Source organism: Hippoglossus stenolepis, chromosome 12, assembly GCF_022539355.2.
Source record: "Hippoglossus stenolepis isolate QCI-W04-F060 chromosome 12, HSTE1.2, whole genome shotgun sequence".
NCBI lineage: Eukaryota > Metazoa > Chordata > Actinopteri > Pleuronectiformes > Pleuronectidae > Hippoglossus > Hippoglossus stenolepis.
In genome coordinates this window covers 18,622,927-18,640,667 of record NC_061494.1, presented here as the reverse complement: position 1 = coordinate 18,640,667, position 17,741 = coordinate 18,622,927, and the positions used below count along the sequence as shown (strand labels likewise).

Sequence of the window (17,741 nt, the reverse complement as noted above, 5' to 3'; positions counted from 1 at the left end):
ATCACCGAGCGGCCTGCAAAACAGCATACACAGGATTTATGGATTAACATATTTCTGTTGTCTCTGTTGTTATGACTATTATTCAGTTTAGGACTAGTCTGTTCTTTTAGTTTTGTTCTTTTTCACCTAGTTTGCATCGTCTCATTTTTGGGGCCTTGGATGATGATGTAAAGTCAGAGGGAGATTAACTAGATCCACCACATGTTTGTGTTTTTACACTGAGCCTCCTTTTCTCTATTGCAGTATTCACAGGATTCAAGGTTGAGTTGGAAGATAGATTGACAACAACTCTGCGAGAGGACGTTTGGACTTTCTTGGAGACAACTAACTAAACAGAGCTCATACAACTGCAGACTCTGTAGATTTTATAAGTGCTCACCTGCCTGGTCTCCCTGATGCATTCGGTATTGAGGATAAATCCTTAAGACATCATCCGTCTTCAGAAAAAAAATAGATTTCCCTCAGAAGTTGAGACATCATCTCATTTTCGAGGAGGTTCCACACACTTAACTGTACAAGGGACAATAATATGGAAAACTTTAGTTAGAAAACAAACAAGAGAAGTGAACATAAACAAACAGACAATAGTATAATATAAACAAGAGAAAAATAATATAATAAAAAAATAATTCAATAAATACGTAAACAATGATGGAAATACAGGACGTCATGAAAATCGTGGATTCAATAGGTTTCTGAAAACGTAAGCAATTTGTTTTCAGATGAAGAAATGAAACTAAATGATGACAGATATTTAAAGGAAACATTTTCCAATCAGAGTTCCTCACAATGACTGTTGTATATTTTGGCTCATTTATTCATCAGTTAACTCATGATTTATTTTACTTTGAGGTTTTGCTGATTGCTGCTGACGTTTAAGGAGCAGAATATGTCGGAGGGTTCGCTTGAAATAATGCAAAAATCAAATATTTCTGCATTTTTAGGTGTTTACAGCTCTGCCTCTTTTTTGTTTTCTTGTTTAATAATTGCTTCTTGAACATATTTTGTTTTTGACACATCACTATCATGTCCTCCCCTACAACTTTTTGTCTTTCCCTGCCTTGATGAAAAGGAAGAATTTGGATCTCAGTCAGTGGGATTGTCATGTATAGAGGCATTAATGAGGCTCATTTTAAGCCATACTATTATGAAAATAAACTCAAAAACTCTTTAATGTTTGCAAGTATTACTTTCTCATATTTACTGCAGGCTTCTCCAGCTCCTGTTACCATAAGATCATCTCCAACACATGAGAGCTCAATGCAAGATGTACACATCCAGCAATGGCCAGTGATTTACATTCATCTCTTTAACGTGCAACTTGCCACGATTTGCATTTGTCTTGTTTGTGCTATTTACATGTGCATGACTGTTTTTTCTTGTTTTTGTGGCTCACTCACAAATGATCTCCCTCCATGAATGTAACAGAGCCCGATGCCAGCAGCAGCAGCAGCAGCAGCAGCAGCAGTTGTCTCTGCTTTGCTCGGCTCCTAATTAGCCAGAATTAAGAAGTATTTCTCGGCCCATTGAAGAGTCCATTTCCTTTGAAACCAGAGCATAATAAACCTTAAGTAATTACCCCAACTCATGACTATTAACTCGCAAACCGCCAGCTTCCCTTGACAACATCCTCCTCAGTGTTGTGTGGTTAAAAGGCCATTGCAGCTACCCAGCTATTTACATCCCATCTGGCAGCCTGCGAGGGACAGACAGGCTCACGCTCATTCCTAAAGACAAAAAGAAGAAATGTAAAATGAACTCTTTCACTCGTTTCTAAACTTTACCACAGAACTTGTGTTTTCCTCCCTCGGAATAAGTTACAAAAGAGGCTTCTCCTGCTTTTCTCTTTCTGTCTTTTCTCTATTTGATTTTAATCCGTGCACTCATTTGCATGTGGCGAGGGCCTGGGAGGGGTGGTGGTGGTGGTGGTGGTGGTGTGTGTGTGTGGGGGGGTCTGAATGTATAATCTTCTGCATTTAGGAGCCTGTAATCCCGACGCCTCTCTGTGATGTGATTTTCTCCTCTCGGTCCCCCATGAACAATTAACTTGTAATCTGCACAAACATACATTCTGTCGCTGCAGAGATGAGACGGGGAAACACCCGAGGGACGCGGCGGACAAACTGTTCCGCGCGCCCCCAAAGCGGAGCACTTTCTTTTTCCAGGGAAACAATTCAACTGGGCTCCATTAAATCTGCTGCAGCCCCTCATCTCATCCTCATCTCTGCCTGGTTTCTTAACATGACGCTCGGCCTGCTCGGAAATGTTGAATAAATGCTTGTCTGACCATGTCTGCAACTCGTCATATGCTCGTGTATCTCTGTGCAGCATCGAACCTGTTGGTGCGTAAAATAAGGAGAAAAATGTATTCTCACATAATAAAAAATATGTATAATATAATGTCCGTTTGAAATTGTCTTAAAGTGGTAAATTGGTTTGCAGTTGCAGAAAATCTACTTATATATATATATATATGACTGTAGCCTTTTCTCAATTATTTAAATTGTGTATATACATTATATTAATTGAAGTCACTGAAGTGTTGCTACACTTATATATCCCCATACAGTCTATAAACACACACATAATAATAATTTATCATATGAGTATATATGTTATATATTATAGGAAAGTGACCTATAGCTTCATGCTTTTTTCAATTATTTTTCAATTTGTATTTACATTGTTAATATCAGTCACGAAAATGCTTCTTTACTAATATATTTATATAAACCCATATAGTCTATATACAAATATGATAAGATAATAACTGTATGAGACTATATCAGTATATAAGTACAGCAGCATGTTAGTTGCAGAAAATTGACCAATAGCTTCAGGCTTTTCGCAGTTATTTTAGATTTGGGTTTAAATTATATTAATTTCTTTAGAGTGCTGCTGTACTCTTATATACTCATAATAGTCTATAACACAGAAGTAATAATAATGATTTCAAGGAATTAGACAATTCAGTTCACGGTAGAAAATTCTCGTCCAATCACATTTCTTTTCTATGAACAATATATTCAACCTATTTCATATTTCATAATAAATTCCACTGTTGGTCTTTTTATTTTATGGTCTTCGTTTATTTCTAATAGGAAAAAAGGCAAATAAGTGACCAGAGGAAATATATGAAGTCTGTTAACACATCAAGGCCGTGCTTGAGTTTGAAGTATTACTCCAAAAAGTATTTTAAAATATAGATTTAAATATATAGAAGATATATACGAGAGAGAAATATGTACGTACTAATAAAAGGAACAGATTTAGAGGGATGAATTTACTTTAATCTGAAAATAAACTTAGTTTTTATTGTGGGAATATAAACTATCAATGTACACCCATGTAAAAATATGTAAATAAATAGTAGCCTGTAATAATTAATAATCTAAGTAAAATTCCAAACTAGACTTCAAGAAGTGTAAATCAGATTTAACAAAGTTTTTAATGAACCAAGAGCAAAGAAGGGACAGTGGATATGATCGATAATTTCAGTTTTATTGAAATTTCATCCAGGGACGCTGGGCGATAATAAATATTTCATCAGTTCATCATCAACAATGTACAAAAATAAAGACACGGGGTCTCTGGGCATAACAAATTCAGTTCAGCAAAAAACAACCATGCTGGGACGAGCATGCAAAATGAAAAACAGATCAAATGAAAAAACTGTAAATCACATGTGGACAAAAACCATAACAGATGAATCTAAAAATTAGATTTTTAAAACGAATTGTGGCAGAATCACATAAATGTCGTTGTTTTTTCATGGAGAACTCAAGTTTAAAATCCTTGGTACAAGGCACAGAGAGTATTCTTCGTTTTCACAAAATGACGCCTGATACAAAGAAATATAAAACAAATCCACATGTTCATGCAGCCTCCGTCACTTTCACATTGTGCTGTGAGACAAACACAGGAGGGTCGTGGCCGCTCGTTGCATGACACAGAACTTTTTCTTTTTACCTTAAACTGGCAAAACCATCAGTCTTTACATGGGTCCTTGTTACAAGGTAGAAAATAACATTCTTTCTCATACGCCAAACAAGAAAACAGACTTTACACAACAGCATGCAGCAGTGGGGCCAAACCCCATCATGCCCTGGTTCTCTATTTACAAACACCAGCAGTCTGTGCGTCACACACCCCGCATCATTTCATCCCGTCCTTTCCCTCCCCCGTGAGTCTCGTGAGGCCGGTGGAGGTGATGGGGATGTGTGTGGGAGGGGGCACCTGGCAGATGGTGCAGGGACACGGCAGCCCGGCCCAGTGCTGGAAGCCGGGGCCCAGCTGCAGGGCCTGGGGCGCAGCCGGGGCGCCCTTCATCAGGGCGTGTGGCGCGCGGATGGACGTGAGCCCCGGGAGCCCGCCCGACAGGGAGGAAGACGCGGAGGAAGACAGCGCGCCCCCGAGGAGAGGGTGCACATGGTGCGCGGCGGCGGCGGCGGCGGCGGCAGCGGCTGCAGCGGCCGGGCCCCCGGAGTGTCCACCGGGCCCGGTGCCGCAGTGGAAGGCCGAGTGCTGCCCGCCGTAAATCTCCCCCACCAGCCGCTTCATCTCGTCCAGGGAGCTGTTGAGCATCAGGATGTAGTTCCTGGCGAGAAGCAGCGTGGCGATCTTGGACAACTTCCGCACCGAGGGCCCGTGCGCGTAGGGCATCACCTCCCGCAGGCCGTCCATGGCCAGGTTGAGGTCGTGCATGCGCTTGCGCTCCCGGCCGTTGATCTTGAGTCGCAGCTCGAACATCTCCTCCTCGCTGACTGGTTTCTTCAGCTTGTACTTGTTGCTGCTGCTGCTGCTGCTGCTGCTACTGCTGCTGCTGCTCTCCACGGACACTGAGTTGGGGTCTCCGGAGCGCAGGTGCTCGGAAATCTTCTGCGTGGAGGAGGACACTGAGGAGCCGACGTGGTGGTGGTGAAGGTGGTGTAGTGGGTGGAGTTCTCTGAGAAACATGCGGTCCATGTCCGGGGAAGAGGCTCTGCTGCTGGGGCTGGAGTCTGAATTCATTTTATGGGTTCTCTTCCGAGGTTGTTGGGTAGGAGGTCGCTGCTGGCTTCCTCCCTCTCTCTCCCTCTCTCTCCCTCTCTCTTCCACTTTCACTCTCTCCTTTCACTCTCTCTCTCTTTCTGGGGTCTTCTGGTCACCTGGTGTGGTCTGTATCCCGTCGGTGCCACGCTTCTGTCCGTGGTATCGCAGGAGAGACAACTTCTCTGCGTCTCTCTCTCTCCCTCTGTGCGTCTGTATCTCTGCGGTGAGGAGGATACTGATAGAGGCTATTTATACGTGCGGCCGGACAAAAGCGCCTTTCCTATTCATAACGCCTAGTTAGGAGGATGACGTGCCCGCGAGAAAGGGGGCGGTGTGCTTTGACTGTCCCGGTGACTGCGGTGCGCAACCATTCACTGCCATTGTCAGGACCCTGTCGGGGGGCACAGCTTCTCATCTTCTCATCTTCTCCTCTCTTCTCTCCTCCTCTCTTCTCTCCTCTTCTTCCTCTTCTCTTCTCTCCTCTTCTCTCCTCTCCTCTCCTCTTCTCTCCTCTTCTTCCTCTTCCTTGGACAAACTTGTCATTTTCCCCCCAGATCCCTTCGTTTATCTCAATTTTCTAAAATTCCCACACGTTGTACAAATATTAATGTTTGTTAGCCTCCTACAGTTTTCTATTTCATTTCAGAATCAAGCGAAATCTGTCTCGTCTGCTGAGAGGTTTTGTGACCTGCGTGCGCACTGCAACTTTTACGCACAAAATCAATTATTATACCATGTTCTGATTTCCCATGCATACAGATTATCGAATGCACCACTATGCAACTTCAACAGCCTCTTTTCTCTTCTCTTCTCTTCTCTTCTCTTCTCTTCTCTTCTCTTCTCTTCTCTTCTCTTCTTCTCCTCTTCTCTTCTGGTCTTCTTGGGAGAAGAATTTGTCTCGTACAAGTTGTCGCCGTTTTTCATTTTGCAGAAGCAATACCCAAAAACTCCATGTTGTGCGTTTTGGTGACCTGCATGCGCACTGCGAATTTTACGCACAGAATCAATTATAAAAACCAAGATTTTTAATTTGGAACTTGTTCTGCTCGCACATGTAGAAAACATATTGATCTGCAGCTCTTTGTATCGGACGGTCCAGCCTGTCACCAGAGGCGGTTCGGCCGGTGGTTGCCTGAGGGGATGAGGAGGAATGAAGGGAAATTACTTTCCCATTCAGCGGCTCCTGCTGCAGCGGGGGCTCAGGGCCTCCGCTGGGACAGAGGTACCATGCCCGCGCCGGCACTCGGCACTCTGCTGGCCATATGGCAGCGTGTGGGAGTCAGAGTTTTCCCAGATACCTCATGTCTGGACCCTCGTAGAACTTCCCATCACTTGATACTGAGGGGATTATGATTATTATTATGATTCTGATTATTATAAAAAAAAATCTTATGTTTTATAATTTTTCGAACACTTTTATTAGTATAAAATAAAGTAGGAATATGTTATTACTATTATTATTATTATTATATATTATTATTATTATTGTTATTATAATTGTTATACCTTAGAATTAAGATTAATAACACCTAAATTGTAATGATGCCTTGATAAAAAATTGACAAACACACACATATATATATATATATATATATATATATATACAATTCAAAAAACTCTACTGTCAAGAGGCCATTTCTAGATAATTGTAAACTATAAAAATTAAAGTAGACCTATATGCTGTATTTTCAAAATGATACAGTGGATAGATTTATAAATATTGGCATGAATTCAGAAACATTTATTCATTATAAAAACATATTTTATTGATGATTTAGTCAAACAGTCCGGCCTCTATAAGTTGAGACACTAAATTGAGTCAGTATTGTGTATATTGAGCTGCTGAGAGCGCTCTCTCCACTCTGAAGAGTCTACTCCAGATCTGTTTTGTGGAGGTGGAGTGGAGGAACGGGCCTCCAACAATAACATGTGGAAGTAGCTGAAGCACTCCTCCTTTGACCACCACCTCGGCATCCCTCCATCCATCCATCTGTCTGTCCGTCGCTCCACCCGTCCGTCGGGTACACCCACCCACCCACCCAGCTCTCCATCCAGCCGTCCAGCCAGCCAGCACTTCAAACCTGGATAATAAAGTCTGTCTCAGACTCTGCTCGGTGCTCTATCCTCCTCCAATGAGATCCCCCTGGTAGAACAGTAAAAATGTGTATTCACGGCCTCATTGTTGGCTCAGCAAAAGAGCCCTTCTCATAAAGGTGCTGCCAATGCAAAGAAAAGCGCTGGTCGGCTTTGCTCTCTCTTGGTGGCATTTGAAAGTGTAAAGCTTTGAATACCAATTGCTTGAACTGGACATATGTGAATCCGCTGTAAGCCTACTAATCCTGTCCCCAAGTGTTTCTTTGTGCGCGGGGCAGCCTCGCACACCCAAGAGAAAGTGTTCCTAATCCGGCCAATGTGGAGAAATGTGTGAATGAGAGGGACAGAGGAGAGCTCAGAGGAGGTGTGTGTGTGAGAGCATGAGTAAGTGTGTGTGTGTGTGTGTGTGTGTGTGAGAGCATGAGTGTGTGTCAGGCATCAAAATGTGCATTTGTGTGTGTGATTTCTTTTGCTTTATTTATGTATTTTGGTGTTTTTCAGCGTGTGTGTGTGTGTGTGTGTGTGTGTGTGTGTGTGTGTGTGTGTGTGTGTGTGTGTGTGTGTGTGTGTGTGTGTGTGTGTGTGTGTGTGTGTGTGTGTGTGTGTGTCCATCGGAGGCCCCTAGCTTCACACCACCAGGACACTGGTCTAAATGGAGGCAGTTATTCACCGTTCCCCACACTACTGTCGCAGCAGGTCGCCCCTAATGTGCTCTTTTCACTGCGTAAGCTCTCCGCTCTCCTTTCATTCCTCTGTTCGTATCTTTTTTTATCTCTCACCCTCTCTCCTGCTCTCTCGCTCTCTGCCTCTCTAACCCTTCTTCTCTCCAGTTTCTGGCTCCGCTTGCTTCTTCTCTTGCCACCACCTCTTCTTTATCTTAAGTAGCCCTCTCAGATCCTTTTCTTTTTTCTGGGCAGCAAAAGAACAGTTACACACTAAAAAATCACAGGGAATTGATCCAGTGATTGATATGCACATTTGTTTTGTACAACAAGGAATTCGAGACAGTGTTAAGGTGAAACTTGAGCTTGTTGTTTCCAACAAAGGGTCAAAATAAACACATTTTTGGTTTGGGTAAATGATCCAGCAGTAATATACAGTATTGTAACATCAGGTCAAAACAACTCCCATTGGTGCTGAAATAATTGTCATTGAATTATCGTTATTGGATGATTTGGTCCTTATTATTTTAAATAACTCTCAAACACATACTTTTAGTCTCTAGAGACTAGTATTTGAGCAAGATTTATTCTGACAAGGACGTTAATATTTCTTGTTTAATGGTTCATTTGTTTGCAGTGTTACTCAAAAACTAGACTGATTTGCACCAAACTTGCTGGAGGAATGGTGCCTACATTTTGATTTAATATTTTTCAGGAATCCTTTTTTCTATTTCTTTAATTATGTTTTTATGACAAATAAATCATTTATCAGACCACTTCCTTTTTTCTTTTATATTTCTACCATAAGATCTTTAGGCGATCGTGTGTGGGATTGGTGGAGGTATACGCTCTGAGCGCCGATTGGTCCAGGCTAAACACTGTGAATTTGCTTTATGCTTGGTTATACAGGGAAATGGAGATTTTCTTGAGCGAAGGGTTGTTTGGGAAACAAGGTCTTTAGTTACATTAGTTTGTTATCACATCACCAAGTGAACTAAACTATAACTTGGAGACTTGTTGAGTTTCAGCTTCTTAATTTTAGTGAATCAGATATTAAGACTTAATATTGATGCACGATTGCCCATAAAATCCCCTGTCCCAGATAATTGCATCATAAAAAGTTCACCCAGGGGCCAACGAGGAACCGGACTAACTCCTAAAATTCGCACTCAACTTGCACACACCCCGAATCTTCAGAGTCCAAATCAAACAGTGTGTAATTTCAAATTGTTGTAAAGAATTAAAGTTACTCATATAATTTAATCACATTTTTTAATTCAATGTTCTCCTGGATCTACAGCTTCACTGAGCTCCATGGTGAGTTTTGTGTTTTCAGTGTTGTTCTTTGGCCGCAGCAGGCAGCTGATTTCCAACACGTCTTAGCAGCAGACAAACATTCAGGAGTGGAGTAACATCAGTCTGTGTGTTGACCACAGTGGACAACAGGTAATCATGTACCTGCAGAAGTTACTCTGCTCTTTTACGATGCTGCTGTGCTCCTGACACTTCAGCGCTGAGGCCAGCAACACACTCTCTGACTTGTTTGGCCAAGATGTGATTTCCCTTGTGCTCTGGTATTGTAGGCTTTTGTTAATTGTTGATATTATACTCTGGAAAGTTTCTAAGCAATCTTATTTGAATTTTTTCTCTCAGTCCGGATTACAGAATAACAGGATTTAAAATCATCCATACTAAGATTTAAATCAGAGTCCCCTCTCTGGGTCTCTCTCCTGGGTGGGCCGGGTCACCAGATCCCCTCTAATGATCTCGGGGCAGTAAACAGTGAATGGAGGCGTCCCTGGAGCAGCATGTGATGACAGTAGTCGGCTGCAGCGTCTGTCCCACTATCACTGACACAGACAGTGTCGGCCGAACGACTCTGAGCTGAAAGGAGCACGATGCTTGACAGGAGACAATAGACACTCACAGGGAGACACAAGGTCAAGGTCAAGGTCAAGGTCACAGCCCGAAGCCATTAAAGTGTAAACAACATTATCTGTTGCCTTCAGGCAAACTGGTGGAAATGATTGGCGTGTGGAATCTGCGGAAAATAAGATTAGATTCAGTCCATGTATATGTGAAGCAGACAGAGAAAAGGTATGTTAAGGCCAAAACACAATTTATATTATGAACTTGTCTCATGATGTTCAGACTTCATCAAACCCGGTTATTGGTGTGAACTACACTGAGGTAAAGTGTTTATGGTGACGTCTAAAGCTTTAGTGATACGTAACATCGCTGCCGACATGGTTTTGTTTGCAGCACATCAGCACCAGCGTCCGCCCATATAACCAAAACCTCTCAAATCTCATCATCTTTCCAAGTGGACGTCTTCTTCAGAGTCTTCTTCATGTATGGTTCCTCTTTTACATCCTGTTTTCTTTTTAGTTTTTCCACTTTTGCATTTGTCGCATAATAGAAGTGTCATCAATGCGCCAACTTGCTCATAGTGAATTCTGCCGACAACATCTTTTTGTCTTCTCACACAGGTTCATCTGGACATGAGTTATTTTCTCGGGTGACTGGCAGGAAGGTCAGATAATGTCAATGATTTTGAAATTATGGAAAATGGGTTTTTAATGTGTCTACTTGATGTTAAAGTTCAAATGTGTACAGTATTAACTTTTTTGAATACTAAAAAAATAAAATCCTCTTCATTTTTGGGACTACATGAAATATTAATGTGAGTTTAGTTTTTTATTACACTGAAAGAGTAAAATCCAGAAAGTTTCCTTTTATTTCAGCATCAAATACATCATCAAGCTGCAGTTTGAAGTTTCACAAAAAAGAGGTTTTGAAAAAGACTGACGCATTCAAACGGCAGATGGAAGTCGAGTAAAAACCCTCTGGCCTCCAGCAAAAGTATTTCCGAGATTTCTCTTTTTAAGATAAGTGAAACATTTGAAAAGTAAACGATTCGCTGCACCTCTCAGACATTTTTTGTAACTTTTAAAAAGCCTGATTTTTTCCTTCTTATTTGACTTTGTGTGGATTCTATATCAATAAGATTTCTGTCTTTCTCATTCTTGTTTTGAGAAAAGTAAACAAACCTTCAAATTACAGCAAGCCTTTAATTAAGGAGACGATCAAACGATTAAAAGCTCGTTAATTACAGACCCCACAGCCATCTCCGCCAACATGAATATTGAGGTCCTAATTAATATTTGTGGGGCTGTTTTATTCTTGTAAGACATTGGCGTTAATTAGCCCAAAACAAGTCAAATTAACATTTCAGTAATGAAGAAACATACCTTCATGTTCTCATTTCTCTCTGTCTGAACACAATCACATTCAAATTTGGCAGCTCAAAGCTTTCTGGAGCATGTTGATGATGAGTTCTATCAAACAGAAGCAATGAAGTTTTCTGTCGTGCATTTTTCATCCCGATGCACAAGGTGCGAATCTCCTGATTGTTTTTCTGAGAAGAGGGAAATTTACTGACGTGGGAAAAATCTCAATTTATTTTGAATTCTTGTTTTTATGAATGCAAGCGATCTCAAATCAATATTTAGGGTCAGATCTCACACCAAAACATCACTTTAGCTAAAACCATGTAATGCACTTATTTAATAAATTGAAAATTCTAAGTTTCAAGCAAAGGTTCAACTTATTGTGGGAGGTAATTTGCTTTAAGTTAGATGAATAAGTATGAATATATGGAGCCTTGTCTTCCCTGCTCTCTCTCTCTCTCTCTCTCTCTCTCTCTCTCTCTCTCTCTCTCTCTCTCTCTCTCTCTCTCCCTATTTCACACGCCGTCCCATCAATAAAGGCAGAAATATGTTTGTCCAGCGGCAGAAGCTGCTTCTTGATCCGTGGATGCAGCTTGTTAGAGTCAGTGTCAAGCGCCATTATTGGTCTTCTCGCGACATGGAGATCTACTTGCTGTCCTCTTTGGCCGAGGCCAATAATCTCTTTCAGGTATTCCCACACACACATTTCTTAGTAATAGTAAGTAGTTACTTTTAACTTAAGGAGAGACAATAAGTGTAAATAGAAACTGGATTATGATTTTTGAAGTTGGAAGATTTTGTTCCCTATTTCCTGTTTTATGCTAAGCTAAGCTAAATGACTGCTGGGTGCATTTTTACATTTAACAGACAGATCTGAGAGCCACATCAAACTTCTCATGATCATACTTTCGCTTTAACCTTTATAATCATCACATCCAGGATCATCTTCACCTCGGTCATCAGTCATCCTCCTCCTCCTCCTCATTAGACTCACACAGGCACACAAAGACACACACACACAGACACACACACAGTTACACACACCACCAGCACTTAACCAGCCTCCAGCCCGGCCCACCAGCTTTTGCAACAAGGTTCTCCTTTTAACTGTCCCTTTCAGCGCAGGACAATCGGACACCTCCCATCGCCTCCTTTCAGGCCGCAGCTCCAGACTCGCCTCCCCATTCTGCTCCCTGTGTCACTTTGTGTCCGCTTCTCCCCCTCGCAATGGGTGCACATGCCCAGAAAATGAAGCCGGGGTCTCTGCAAGCGGCGAATGAAAGCAAGTATGTTTGTGTGTTTGAGAGAAAGAGGGAGCGAGGGAGAGAGATTAACATGTCGGATTTAGGCTGGTGTGGTGGGGTGGGGTGAGGGTGTGTGAGGGGTTAGGTGTACGTTTGGTTCAGGTCTGGCACATGCACGCTTGTGTGTGTGTGTGTGTGTGTGTGTGTGTGTGTGTGTGTGTGTGTGTGTGTGTGTGTGTGTGTGTGTCACTGACAAGTGTCAATCCATCTAAATCTCAATGTAACACGATAATCACACACTCTGGGTTGTAACCATGCACATCCACAGCACCCTCATACAAACCAGTATCACTGTAAGAATGTGGAACTGCAGACACACACAGAAAAGTACACAAACACTTCATTAGTGCATGTGAGGCTGCAGAGAATGAGGCCTGTTAGAGAGATTATCACATCATTAAGTGCTAATGAAAACCAATTCAGGCAGCTCTCCTCCTGAGAGAGAAGAGAAGAGAAGAGAAGAGAAGAGAAGAGAAGAGGAGAGAAGAGAAGAGAGAGAGGGAGAAAGAGAGGAGAAGAGAGGAGAAGAGAAGAGAAGAGAAGAGAGGAGAAGAGGAGAGGAGAGAAGAGAAGAGAGGAGAACAGAACCAGGCATTGTAAAGTACATTTCTATTCAAATACAGTGCAATTTTTTACAAACTTTAAAATCAACATAAGAAAACAATTCAATCGAATTAATCACACTAACATTAGGAAGATGATGCATTTAGATAAACATCTGGTGGAACCATCAATAAGTCTGTCTTCATACAAACTACTGACATTTTCCTGAAATTTTCCAGAAGGGCTATTCATGACAACAAAAATGTTTCAGTCACTTGCTGTGGATGTTTTCCTGAGCTTTTCCTGACAGTCCCCTGGTAACATATTCAGAAAATGTGTGAGAAAATGAGCCCACGTGTGAATACAACAGGAAATGTTTAGCGCAAGTGGGTGAGTGTTGATGAATCTAACATCCGACGGACCAGAAACCGGAAGAATACAAATATCTCAGGATGAATATCTCAAGTGCCATACACGTAGAAGACAAAAATGTGAAAAGACAACAAAATTTTAAACATTTAGCGATAAATTCCGATGCTGAGATCCTCAAACAAATTGCAGGGATGGTAATAGACTTGGTCGGACATCATGTCCTGTCTCCTGCTGATCTACCCAGGCGCCACCCCCTCCCCTGAATGTTCGGGGAAATGTTCCTGTTGTTGTGAACACGTCTGACCTGGACCACGTCCTGCTGTGTTCTTCATATGTGAAACACACAAGCTCCAGGGTTCATGTCTGAAAACGTCTCATGGAACTCACTGAAACCCATACTTACCATTATTGCGATGCTTGTAAAGTTCATGTTTGTCTCTGTCATTGTTGTGTCGATTCATTTCTTCCCTGCACTCACATACTCGCCTTTTAACAATGTGGTCGTCCAGGCCCTGTGGCACAGAGACAGCAGCGCAGTTACTGTTAACTCACATTCTTCTTCTCAAAGCTGAAACCAGAGCTTTGTCTCTGCGGCTGGAAGGATTGATCGTCGCGGAAATGAATCATCTGCATATTCCAATGCTCTGAGAGAAGGTTTATGGGCGTGCGAGAGAGAGAGAAAGAGACGGAGTGAGTGAGGAAACAACTTCATCAAACACATCATCTGTCCAGTGACTCTGGGCCTTGTGACATCAGTTTGCTTCCGTGTGCAGCAGCTTCATATTTATGTGTCTGCTCGTGCACACTCTCCTGTACGTGTGTGATGGCACGTGTGGCGCGTGTATGTGTGTGTTTTTGCTCTGCATGCAGCAATATAAAACACCACACCAGCACAGGCCACATTTTTCAAGTTTGTTTGACGCATTTAAAATGCTAATAACCGGTTTATTATGTGCTACATCAAATGCAAATGCTTTGTTTTACTGCCGTGAAGTTGGGCCGACGTTAGCATTTGCATATCTTATGTCTGTCTCCTTAGCATGCATGGAGGAACTGGGTAGCGGGCAAACTCACAATAAATAACATTAACAGGCGCATTAGATAAACAAGCGCCAATGATGCTGCTATTAGGGAATGCAGAGCCAGAGCCTGCTTAAACGTAGGTGTTTGACACAGCAGCATATGGCGTGCAAATTCCCCCAAATCAACCGAACGCCAACATTATCTGGAAGTGTCAGGGAGAGCAGACGGATTGAAAAAACATTGCTTTAACGGCAGACGCTTTACGATGTCGAGAAAACGCTGCAGAGGAATTTGCCTCTTTAAGACCAACTGGCGGCCGGTGCTTCTTGTTTGTGTGTGTGTGTGTGTGTGTGCGTGAGAGAGAGAGAGCGAGAGCGGGGGCGAGAGAGGCAGCAGTTAAGACCATAGTTCAAACTCTAATTGTAAATGAGAAAGTTTGTCTGGTTTAATGTTTGGTTCACTTAAAGTCTTAATCACCTTCAGGCTCCATTCACAAAGCCACTAAACTGTGAAGTAAACGATTCATAAAGAAAGTCGTAAATTCTCGTTACACCGTCTCCGACCGTTGTAGCAGTAATACGTTATGAATACGAGATGAAACACAATGACACTTTGAGACACTTGCTTTTATCACCTGTTTGTTTACAGTGTGTGATGTGGGAGGTTGACAGGTGTTTGACTTTAGAGGAAGACACCACTGAATGTTGACTTTATATAATGAACACAATAACTCGTGCAACTAAAACAACAAGTTACAAAGACAACGTACTCTGCGATGAAGAAAACAATGTGACAATGGGTTAATTCACTGAAACTTCAACACAGCAACAACAGTTCAGTGTGATACTGTAACATCATCATTTCTACAATGGCACAAAACAAAAGCCGACCAGCCGACATCACCAATCAACCAATCAACCAATCAACCAATCAACAAACCAACCAACCAAACCAATCAACCAACCAACCAATCAACCAATCAACCAATCAACAAACCAACCAACCAAACCAATCAACCAACCAAACCAATCAACCAATCAACCAATCAACCAATCAACAAACCAACCAATCAAACCAATCAACCAACCAAACCAATCAACCAATCAACCAATCAACAACCAATCAACCAACCAATAACCAACCAACTAACCAACCAACCAACCAACCAACCAAACAATCAACCAACCAACCATACAAATAACCAACCAATTAACCAACCAGCAAACAACCAAAAATTCAGCAATATGGATAATTAAGTTCTCAACTCAGCAAATAAGTCAACTGTAGCTTAATTTTGGTTGTTGAATTAAAAAGTCACCAATAAAAATTTAAAGTTTAAAAAGCTAAAAATTGGTATTATGATAAAAGTATGATAAAACTTACTGTTTCCCTTTAGTTTTGGACCTTGAGTCAAACTGAACATGGTCGATAGTTGTTATAAAAGAACATAATTCACAGGTTTTAGTCGAGATTGTGCAGAGTTAACTAGAAGTTTAGAAAAGATTAGAAAACATTCGTATTCTCTATTGTGTTTCTCAGGTTCATGTGTAATTATAACTGTGTTGGTGTTGTCTCCCTTTGACCCAACATCGTCCTCTCTGTCCCTGAGACCTCGTCTCCTCAGGCCTCTGTTAACAGGCCACTCGTGAGATGCCCGCCTTCACTTGTTCCTTCATTTGTAGTCACTGTACACCCGCGCACTCCGGATGAGTGTCAGCTACACACCACCAACAAATGCTGGAGTGTAGATGCTAATGCTCTCTTTTTGTCATTCTCTCCTCCCTCCTTCCTCCCTGCCCGGTAATCTCTCCTCCTCTCTCTCCTGCTCTCGCCCCGACTGTCTCCCTGCTAATCCGCTCCACAGCCGTGAAAACTCTCCATGAGGGAGAGATGACCCGTTGTAATGGGTGGAGGCAACCACCCACGCACACAGCGGCGGAGGGTCCGAGCACACACACACACACACACACACACACACACACACACACACACACACACACACACACACACACACACACACACACACACACACACACACACACACACACACACACACACACACACACACACACACACATTAGATTGCCCGAATAGAATGTAAGTAGCTGGGAACATGAGTGAAACCCTCGTTATTACAATGAGACTCTACTCTGACGTCAACAATTAGCTGATTCATTTATTGGTCAACTGACAGAAAATTAATCAAGTTGCTGATACATGTTGATTCCTCTGCTCTTTTTCATCGAAGTGAATTGAATTTCTTTGGATTTTACACACTTGGTCAAAGGAAACAGTTTGAAGACATTGATTCAGGTTCAGAAAAGGTGATGAAAATTTCACGGACGGAAAATTACTCACAGATAAATCAGTGATTAAAATAATAACTACCAACACAAAGGAGGTCCCTGTCTGTTTGTTTGTTGGTTTGTTTGTTAGCAAGATTACATGCATATTTAAGAGATGGGTATTGTTGATTTATCTGCTGAGAGCTACAGTGAAACTAACCTTTTACAGAAAAATAAATGATTGCGTCTGAGTTCTTGATCAATTTATCTTATTTCTAAATAAAGCAATCAACAATCCAAAGGTCTGCGAATGGACAGGATCTGATTAATGGCAAGATTAGCATGTTCCTGTCTGCTGTGGATAACTGAGGTCTCACTGAGCAGGTCTCTAAAATGCAGAGCAGACATCCCAGTGTGTCACAGCAGCTGTTCTGGTGAGCTGAGTGTGTGCAGGTGTCGAGCTCTCGCTGGGATCATTCGGCCATTTTCCTCGAGGCCCTTGGACTCTTTTTTTATTAAACGACTAAAAGGACCTAACGATGTTCGCCAGATGAGTTCATATTCCACACGTTTTACATTACGTCATTTTCCACAGCATTTCACCTCTTAATTCTGAATCTTGTGAATTTAAATTTGATATCAAAGGGGACTGTTGGGCCTCGGGGGAGGTATCTGCTCTCTGAGTCCACCTCTAGTTGCTTGTAAATTCAGCATTAAGTGAATAAAAGAAATAAGGAGCAGTTTTCATGGCAAAGACTTGTTTTTAACGGCATCACGACCAAACTGAAATGTTGAAAATCCCCCGAAATACAAAGTTCAGCTTTGTTGAGAGGGATCTTCTGCCCAGGGACACACTCCCTGCAACCAACACATGCTCCATCGCCACTAAAGCTCTGTCTCCCTCGCACACACACACCAGGACAGCCACATAGCCATGCTGCAGTAGCATTGCCTCTACACCAGCTCCTCTGGTCCCGCTGCAACAGATGGCCCGACAGGTCCCTGGAAAGGCCTGCAAGGTGGAGGGAGGGAGGTTTGCGGGGCGGGGGGGTTGGCATCCTCTTAGGAAGACTGACGGAGGGGGTGTCGGGTGGTTGAGGGAGGGAGGAGACATATGTCCACAGCCCTGGCCCCTGCCGACGGACCGTCTCTGCCGGCTGCCTGGCTCTGTGTCACACATATACACACACACACACA

General features: G+C 42.3%; 1 protein-coding gene across 1 annotated transcript; it reads right to left on the bottom strand.

Annotated features, from left to right (window-relative positions):
• Positions 1 to 4,130: 4,130 nt before the first annotated feature.
• On the bottom strand, positions 4,131 to 5,238 carry olig3 (oligodendrocyte transcription factor 3). The gene has a single exon (XM_035172940.2). The coding sequence runs from the start codon at positions 5,008 to 5,010 to the stop codon at positions 4,156 to 4,158; it is 855 nt and encodes a 284-aa protein (XP_035028831.2). The 5' UTR covers positions 5,011 to 5,238; the 3' UTR covers positions 4,131 to 4,155.
• Positions 5,239 to 17,741: the final 12,503 nt, after the last annotated feature.

Bases quoted from the DNA above. Each gene is read 5' to 3' on its own strand.
- olig3 (XM_035172940.2), bottom strand. From the start codon at position 5,010: ATGAATTCAGACTCCAGCCCCAGCAGCAGAGCCTCTTCCCCGGACATG.